This window comes from Notolepis coatsorum, assembly GCF_963971535.1.
Source record: "Notolepis coatsorum genome assembly, chromosome: 17".
Classification (NCBI taxonomy): Eukaryota; Metazoa; Chordata; class Actinopteri; order Aulopiformes; family Paralepididae; genus Notolepis; species Notolepis coatsorum.
In genome coordinates this window covers 36570898-36580621 of record NC_140181.1, presented here as the reverse complement: position 1 = coordinate 36580621, position 9724 = coordinate 36570898, and the positions used below count along the sequence as shown (strand labels likewise).

The following is a 9724-nucleotide window of genomic DNA, read 5'->3' as shown; positions in this document are numbered from 1 at the left end:
ACTACATTGGAGATATATTCTCATCATTCTATTCTGCTCTACTGTCCAGGAACTATCACAATCTACATTGGATTTATTCTCAACAATCAATCATTTCTATTATTTTCTACTTCACAATTGGAATTCTTATTGGACTTGAAGTCGCCGCTCTCATCCTAACGCTCCAAGATGAGCCCGTCTGTCCGCCTGTGTCTGTCTCTGCTGCTGTCCGTGTGTGTGTCTGTGTCTGTGTCTGGGCGGAGCATGGGACAGACAGACAGACAGCTCAGCTCCTCTCTCTCCCGCATCAGACTGGAGCCGTTCTGGACCTCTGACCACGTCCGAGCCCAGGAGGAGTTCTACGCTCCGGACCAGAACGTGCTCTTGGACCCGGAGCTCCAGAACCATGCAGAGGCTCTCCTGGATCTAGACAGGCTGCACCGCCGGTCAGCCCGCAGCGCAGAGGAGGAGGAGCAACAGTCCACCTTCAGCCAGTCGTACGAGAACGACTTTGTCACGACTCCCCGCGCCACTGAGCTCTCTAACAGCACGCTGAGTGACCACCACGATAACGATGATGATGATGGTGACCATGGCAATGGCACCAGCCCCACCCCTGGAAACCCAGGCCTCTTCAACCCCTTCTACCCACTGGCAGAGAGCTCATACACGGCTTACGCCGTACTGTTCCTGGCTGGCCTGGTCCTGGCCGTGGGGGTGGTGGGCAACATGGCCGTCATGTGCATTGTGTGGAACAACTACTACATGAGGTCGGCCTGGAACTACCTGCTCGCCAGCATGGCCTTCTGGGACTTCCTGGTGTTGGTGCTGTGTCTTCCTGTGGTGGTCCTCAACCAGCTCTCCCATAGGAGGATCCTGGGTGACATCACCTGCAGCATGGTGCCTTATATGGAGGTGGGTGGGGCTTGGGAGCAATGAGCAATACTCATGAATTAATGTGATTGCATCATAGGCGTAACGCACGCACAAGTAGGCGTGCTTGGACACACACACACGCACGCACGCACACACACAAATTTTCGACTGTGATGGAAGCCATTAAGTTTCACTGCAATCTGAACACAGCTGAAAATTAGGGAAACATAAATTGGTGAGAGGGATGAGTAGAAGAAGTTATGGAACGATGTGGTTGAAATGATGTCTCCTATAAGAGATTACTGTCTCATCGTAGTGATGTGTAGTATGGTACATAACAATACACAAAAAAAGAAAACAGGGTAATATACAATGGAACAAAATTAATGACAGGATAATCAATAAAATAAAATAAATAAATAAATAGTCTACGAACAGGTCGAAAAGTACCACGCGAAAAAAAATCTAATCTACGAATTCCGATCTGACTTCAGAACATCCCACTCCACTGACACATGCCTTCTCTATTTGACCACATCAAACAAGAGGTGGACGCGGGCAAATACTGCGGCATGGTCATGCTGGACCTCCAAAAAGCTTTTGACACTGTCAATCACTCCATTCTGATTGACAATCTAAAAGCAATTGGTTTTGATAGTTTATCAGTGAGCTGGATGCAATCCTACCTGGAGGGGAGAGAACAGATGGTGGAGGTAAATGGTACACTATCCCCCTCCCAGTGAGCTGTGGTGTTCCACAAGGAAGCATACTAGGACCGTTACTGTTCCTAATTTATGCAAATGATATGTCGTCAGCTTGTGACTGCAACTTGTTCCTGTTCACGGATGACTCAGCCCTGCTGGTCTCTGACAAGAACAAGTTACAGGTTGAAAAAACCCTCAGCTCAGAACTCGGCAGAATCTGCACCTGGCTCGCTGATAACAAACTATATCATTACACCTGGGTAAAACAGAGTTTATTCTCTTCGGATCAAATAGCAAACTCAGCAAGACCAACGATCTGTTACAGTGGGTGACAATATTGTCACAAGGAAAGATGAAATTACTTACCTGGGTATTGGGTTCCATCCTAGAGGCAAATCTTTCCTGTGACAAAATGGCATCCAATGTAATCAAAAAAGTCAACCAACGAACAAGATTCTTGTACCGGATCTCCTCTCTGGTAAACAAGAATACCCTGAAGAATCTAACAGGAGCACTCATTCAAGGGTACTACGACTATGCTTACACCTCATGGTACCAAAGCACCTCAAAGGCACTAAAAACAAGATTACAAACATCACAAATCAAACTGGTCAGACTACTGCTTGACCTTACTCCTAAAACCCACCTCACCCCTTTTGCCAACCTAGGATGGCTTAGAGTAGACGACAGAGTACAGCAACTTGCAATGGGCCTGGTCTACAAGATACACTACACCACTAAGGTACACATGTACATGTTGAAATACTTCCCAAAGGTCAGTGAATACCACGACCACAACACCAGAGGGAGTTCCACAAATCATGTTCAACCCAGATTCGGCTCAAACAAGGGACTAACCACGTTTCACAATTATGCCACATCAATGTGGAACGCCCTACCCACAGCCGTAAAAAAAGATGTGAATCCCTATCCACCTTCAAAACCGCTCTCAAAGAGCACCTACGGGAGGCTGCAATTCGAAACTGGCCCCCGCAAATGTCCAAACCCCCCCTCCCACCCCCTCCTAATGTACAGTTTCCTCCCCCTCGTGTGTATATATTTTCTGTTAGGATCTCTGTTTAACAGTACTGTATATTTGCATATCTTGTATGTCACAAATGTAACAGTACTGTATACCTGTATGTCATGTACAGTATGTCATAAATGTCATGATATATATCTGTATACCTGTATGTTGTGTATGTCATAAATGTCATTATGAATTGAAAATGGAGGACCCTGATGTAAACAAGACGAAAGTCTTTCTCTGGTCTGCATTTCTTAACAATTGTGTGTATTGAGCTGTACTGTATTGTACCCATTCTGCAATCTGTTAATAACGTTTTCAATCAATCAATCAATCAATCATGAAAGGTGCTACACAAATAATGTATTATAATGTATTATTTATTATTTATCATTTACATTTATCATTTATTATTTATTATTTAATATATTATTATTATTAAACTATATAACACTTGTAAGAGAGGGCTATAATATATGGCTGGTGTACTTTGGTAGAAAGTAGTTCCTAAATGAAACGGTTGACAAGAAGGTCTGTGGATTATCTTGAGTAAGCAAAGCAGGTCATGATTTTCTGGAAAGAGAAGTTGCTTTTGAGTCTCTAAGACAGATATCTACAAAACTCAAATCACACTGAAACTAGCTGGATGGATATAGCACTCCAGGTTTGGGGGGTGAACTACCTCTTCAATTTACAAACGTCAGTTTATCAAACTTGGATTGTATCATTGTTCTCTTCTCCAGAGCAACCTTGCTGGGTATTTCAGTTTCTGTGCATGTGACCAGCTCTGCCCAGCCTAAACTATAATTATAATTAGGTTACTACTATATCATCATTAATAACTAATAATCACCTCCTTCGGTCTCTGCTCACGGTAAGAATAAATACATATATATATACGGTGTATACAGCATTATTGTACATGCTATCATGCAGAGTTATATGGGTTATATGTAGGTGCACAAGTAGGTATATAGAAGGATTATAAGCAGGTATATTCAGATTTAGATCAAGGGTGATGATCTGAATCTGAACATACCTGCATATAATCCTTCTATATACCTACTCTAGGTATACACCTGCATATATATCAGCATAACTTAAGAGTAGGTAAGGTATATGTACAGACATAGATATAGTATCTACAGATATGTAAAAAGAATTATATGCAGGTATCTACAGAGAGATGTGGATATATATATATATATATATATATATATATATATCCACATCTCTCTGTAGATACCTGCATATAATTATTTTTACATATCTGTAGATACTATATCTATGTCTGTACATATACCTTACCTTACCTACTCTTAAGTTATGCTGATGGCCTGTATGACTTACTACCATAGTGGCCTTATACCTGTATCACTGTACATATTGATACTACAACTCTGTACATACATCTGATTAGCACTATACTCAGTAGTACTAATTTATATATTTTATAGTTTAAACGCCTGCACATTGTATATTACCATTGCACTTTACTGTTACATTTGGACAGTTGGATGCCAAACGTATTTTCGTTGTGCTGTACTGTGTAATGATAATACATTTGAATCTAATCAAATCTCTAATCAATTTGTTATAATCCCAAATGATCTCAACAATAACCATCTTTGTCATTCTTCCCTCATAGGTCACGTCATTGGGAATCACCTCCTTCAGTCTCTGTGCTCTGGGCATTGACCGCTTCCACGCTGCCACCAGCTCCACCCAGCCCCCCAACAAGGCCAAGCTTGTGGAGCGATGCCGGTCGGTTCTGCTCAAGCTGCTCCTGGTCTGGCTCAGCGCCCTGATCCTGTCCAGTCCAGAGCTGTTCCTGTGGCAGTTCAGCCAAACTGTGTCCCCGTCCACTGGGAGGCTGGTGGACTCCTGCTCCATCACCTCCGCCTCTCCTCTCTCCCTGTACCTCCCTGACTCCCTGCACTCTCTGCTGCTCAAATACCATCAGGTAATATACTCCTCTCCTCTCTCCTCCTCCATCACCTCCTCCTCCTCCTCTCTTCTGCTCCATCACATCCTCCTCCTCTCTCCTGCTCAATCACCTCCTCCTCCTCTCTCCTGCTCCATCACCTCCTCCTCCTCTCTCCTGCTCAATCACCTCCTCCTCCGCTCCTCTCTCCTGCTCAATCACCTCCTCCTCCTCTCCTCTCTCCTGCTCCATCACCTCCTCCTCCTCTCTCCTGCTCCATCACATCCTCCTCCTCTCTTCTGCTCCATCACATCCTCCTCCTCTCTCCTGCTCCATCACCTCCTCCTCCTCCTCTCTCCTGCTCCATCACATCCTCCTCCTCTCTTCTGCTCCATCACATCCTCCTCCTCTCTCCTGCTCCATCACATCCTCCTCCTCTCTTCTGCTCCATCACATCCTCCTCCTCTCTTCTGCTCCATCACATCCTCCTCCTCTCTTCTGCTCCATCACCTCCTTCTCCTCTCCTCTCTCCTCCTCCATCACCACCTCCTCCTCTCCTCTCTCCTGCTCCATCACCTCCTCCTCCTCCTCTCTCCTGCTCCATCACCTCCTCCTCTCCTCTCTCCTGCTCCATCACCTCCTCCTCCTCTCCTCTCTCCTGCTCCACCACCTCCTCCTCTCCTCTCTCCTGCTCCATCACCTCCTCCTCCTCTCCTCTCTCCTGCTCCATCACCTCCTCCTCCTCCTCTCTCCTGCTCCACCACCTCCTCCTCTCCTCTCTCCTGCTCCACCACCTCCTCCTCTCCTCTCTCCTGCTCCACCACCTCCTCCTCTCCTCTCTCCTGCTCCATCACCTCCTCCTCCTCCTCTCTCCTGCTCCACCACCTCCTCCTCTCCTCTCTCCTGCTCCACCACCTCCTCCTCTCCTCTCTCCTGCTCCACCACCTCCTCCTCTCCTCTCTCCTGCTCCACCACCTCCTCCTCCTCTCCTCTCTCCTGCTCCATCACCTCCTCCTCCTCTCCTCTCTCCTGCTCCATCACCTCCTCCTCCTCTCCTCTCTCCTGCTCCATCACCTCCTCCTCCTCTCCTCTCTCCTGCTCCACCACCTCCTCCTCCTCCTCTCCTCTCTCCTGCTCCACCACCTCCTCCTCCTCCTCTCCTCTCTCCTGCTCCATCACCTCCTCCTCCTCTCCTCTCTCCTGCTCCACCACCTCCTCCTCCTCTCTCCTGCTCCATCACCTCCTCCTCCTCTCCTCTCTCCTGCTCCACCACCTCCATGCACATACAAACAGGCAGGCAGAACCCCGACACACTGTTTTTAGACGGCTGTGAGTGTGAGACTAAAGTATTCCGCTCCTGTGACTACAACCTATAGGCACCATGGAAGATGACATGAGATATCCCCTCATAGCAGCATGGGGGAGTGGAGGTACAGGTATGGGCAGGGTAATATAATAAAGACATACATATAGGCAATACAATTAGATCTGAATATTAAAATATGAGGGAAAAAAAGTTAACAAACAAAGTTGCAGATATGGGTCCTGTCATTAATTCATTTATTCAATCTTTATCTACTGTAATCTCGAAGGATCATTGATAACAAGCTCTCATTTACAATGCCATTGAGAAGTATAGCACATAATAAATACAAAAACAACATGGAAACAGACAAGTCAATCAATTAAATAATTTCAATGAATTAAAACAACTACAGACTGAGGTGAAATGGTTGGCTATTATAGCTTTAAACTGACAATGGATACTAAAGTATTGAGTTTTAATCAGATCACGCATACAGTCTGTTAATCAGATCACACATATAGTATGTTAATCAGATCACGCATACAGTCTGTTAATCAGATCACACATATAGTATGTTAATCAGATCACGCATACAGTCTGTTAATCAGATCACACATACAGTCTGTTAATCAGATCACACATATAGTATGTTAATCAGATGACACATACAGTCTGTTAATCAGATCACACATATAGTATGTTAATCAGATCACACATACAGTATGTTAATCAGATCACACATACAGTCTGTTAATCAGATCACACATACAATCTGTTAATCAGATCACACATACTGTAGTCTGTTAATCAGATTAAACATACAGTGTTTCAGGGTTGTATCTGGTGGTGTTTTGGTTGTTACTTCTGCATGCCTGTGTGTTTCAGGGTCGTATGTGGTGGTGTTTTGGTAGTTACTTCTGCATGCCTGTGTGTTTCAGGGTCGTATGTGGTGGTGTTTTGGTAGTTACTTCTGCATGCCTGTGTGTTTCAGGGTCGTATGTGGTGGTGTTTTGGTAGTTACTTCTGCATGCCTGTGTGTTTCAGGGTCGTATGTGGTGGTGTTTTGGTAGTTACTTCTGCATGCCTGTGTGTTTCAGGGTCGTATGTGGTGGTGTTTTGGTAGTTACTTCTGCATGCCTGTGTGTTTAGGGTCGTATGTGGTGGTGTTTTGGTAGTTACTTCTGCATGCCTGTGTGTTTCAGGGTCGTATGTGGTGGTGTTTTGGTAGTTACTTCTGCATGCCTGTGTGTTTCAGGGTCGTATGTGGTGGTGTTTTGGTAGTTACTTCTGCATGCCTGTGTGTTTCAGGGTCGTATGTGGTGGTGTTTTGGTAGTTACTTCTGCATGCCTGTGTGTTTCAGGGTCGTATGTGGTGGTGTTTTGGTTGTTACTTCTGCATGCCTGTGTGTTTCAGGGTCGTATGTGGTGGTGTTTTGGTAGTTACTTCTGCATGCCTGTGTGTTTCAGGGTCGTATGTGGTGGTGTTTTGGTAGTTACTTCTGCATGCCTGTGTGTTTCAGGGTCGTATGTGGTGGTGTTTTGGTAGTTACTTCTGCATGCTTGTGTGTTTCAGGGTCGTATGTGGTGGTGTTTTGGTAGTTACTTCTGCATGCCTGTGTGTTTCAGGGTCGTATGTGGTGGTGTTTTGGTAGTTACTTCTGCATGCCTGTGTGTTTCAGGGTCGTATGTGGTGGTGTTTTGGTAGTTACTTCTGCATGCCTGTGTGTTTCAGGGTCGTATGTGGTGGTGTTTTGGTAGTTACTTCTGCATGCCTGTGTGTTTCAGGGTCGTATGTGGTGGTGTTTTGGTAGTTACTTCTGCATGCCTGTGTGTTTCAGGGTCGTATGTGGTGGTGTTTTGGTAGTTACTTCTGCATGCCTGTGTTTCAGGGTCGTATGTGGTGGTGTTTTGGTAGTTACTTCTGCATGCCTGTGTGTTTCAGGGTCGTATGTGGTGGTGTTTTGGTAGTTACTTCTGCATGCCTGTGTGTTTCAGGGTCGTATGTGGTGGTGTTTTGGTAGTTACTTCTGCATGCCTGTGTGTTTCAGGGTCGTATGTGGTGGTGTTTTGGTAGTTACTTCTGCATGCCTGTGTGTTTCAGGGTCGTATGTGGTGGTGTTTTGGTAGTTACTTCTGCATGCCTGTGTGTTTCAGGGTCGTATGTGGTGGTGTTTTGGTAGTTACTTCTGCATGCCTGCGTGTTTCAAGGTCGTATGTGGTGGTGTTTTGGTAGTTACTTCTGCATGCCTGTGTGTTTCAGGGTCGTATGTGGTGGTGTTTTGGTAGTTACTTCTGCATGCCTGTGTGTTTCAGGGTCGTATGTGGTGGTGTTTTGGTAGTTACTTCTGCATGCCTGTGTGTTTCAGGGTCGTATGTGGTGGTGTTTTGGTAGTTACTTCTGCATGCCCATCCTCTTCACGTTCCTCTGCCAACTGGCCACCTGCAACGTCAGCCATGACTGCGACGACACCCAGAAACAGCGTCATGATGACCGCTCCTCCAATCAGAAGCGCCAGCAGCACCATGCGGTGGAAAGGCAGCTGAGCTGCACGGTGCTGGCTCTGGCCGTGGTGTACGGGGTGTGTGCCCTGCCCGAGCACGTGTGTAACATCACCCTGGCATACACACACATCGCTGTGTCTGAGGACACGGCGGCCATGTTGGCTCTGTTACATCACTTCCTGTTATTCTTCAAGTGTTCCGTGACACCAGTGCTGCTGCTGTGTCTGTGTAAGGTAAGTGGACATGATGAATATGAGTTGATATGTGTTATTAGGATGATGAATATGATACGTGTTATTAGGATGATGAATATGATACGTGTTATTAACATGATGAATATGATACGTATTATTAACATGATGAATATGATACGTGTTGTTGAGATGGTGAGGTAACTTGTATACAGGTAGTAGAGATGTTATAATAATACAGTCATTAAGATGGTGAGGTAACTTGTATACAGGTCAGGTACTGTAGTAGAGATGTTATAATAATATAGCTTAAGCCCGATGGGCCTGGTACCAAACAGAGTGATGCACAAAATAACTTAAAAGAAAATAATAATTTAAAACAATGAATAAAGTGTGCATGAAATAATAGAGGAAAGAAAAAGTTAGGAACTTGTTACATTCACCCACACAAGGGCTGAGGACTCACCACCTGCCCCCCCCCTCTCTCTCTCTCTCTCTCTCTCTCTCTCTCTCTCTCTCTCTCTCTCTCTCTCTCTCTCTCTCTCTCTCTCTCTCTTCTCTCACTCACACACACACACACACACACACACACACACACACACACACACACACACACACACACACACACACACACACACACACACACACACACACACACATGCACATTATGACTATATGTACACTGACATCATATAAACTCTACACTCTACAACTGAAAACTTATTTAATTTTTAAATGTAATATGTGTGTGTGTGTGTGTGTGTGTGTGTGTGTGTGTGTGTGTGTGTGTGTGTGTGTGTGTGTGTGTGTGTGTGTGTGTGTGTGTGTGTGTGTGTGTGTGTGTGTGTGTGTGTGTGTGTGTGTGTGTGTGTGTGTGTGTGTGTGTGTGTGTGTGTGTGTGTGTGTGTGTGTGTGTGTGTGTGTGTCAGGCTCTTGGCCAGGCCTTCATGGACTGTTGCTGCTGCTGTTGTCAGGAGTGTCAGCCAACCACAGCTCACAGCTCCCCAGGCTCCGCCCATGTCAAGCTGAAGACAGCCAACGAAGTGGCTTCGTCATCCATCTTCTTCGACAAGGCTAAAGACACGTCGGCCATCTTGTCCATCTCCAGTTAGACTCGCTTCTCCTCCACCCTTTTCTTATCACTCCCTTCATCCATCCATCCATCCATCCATCAGTCCATCCATCCAATTATCTATCCATTCCAGTTAACAAGTG

General features: G+C 45.5%; 1 protein-coding gene across 1 annotated transcript; it reads left to right on the top strand.

Annotated features, from left to right (window-relative positions):
* Positions 1–243: 243 nt before the first annotated feature.
* On the top strand, positions 244–9621 carry LOC311244006 (G-protein coupled receptor 37-like 1; the record flags this gene model as incomplete). Its single annotated transcript, XM_084333415.1, has 4 exons — positions 244–894; positions 4235–4549; positions 8183–8551; positions 9439–9621. The coding sequence occupies 4 exons, from the start codon at positions 244–246 to the stop codon at positions 9619–9621; spliced, it is 1518 nt and encodes a 505-aa protein (XP_084189541.1).
* Between the last annotated feature and the right edge of the window lie 103 nt (positions 9622–9724).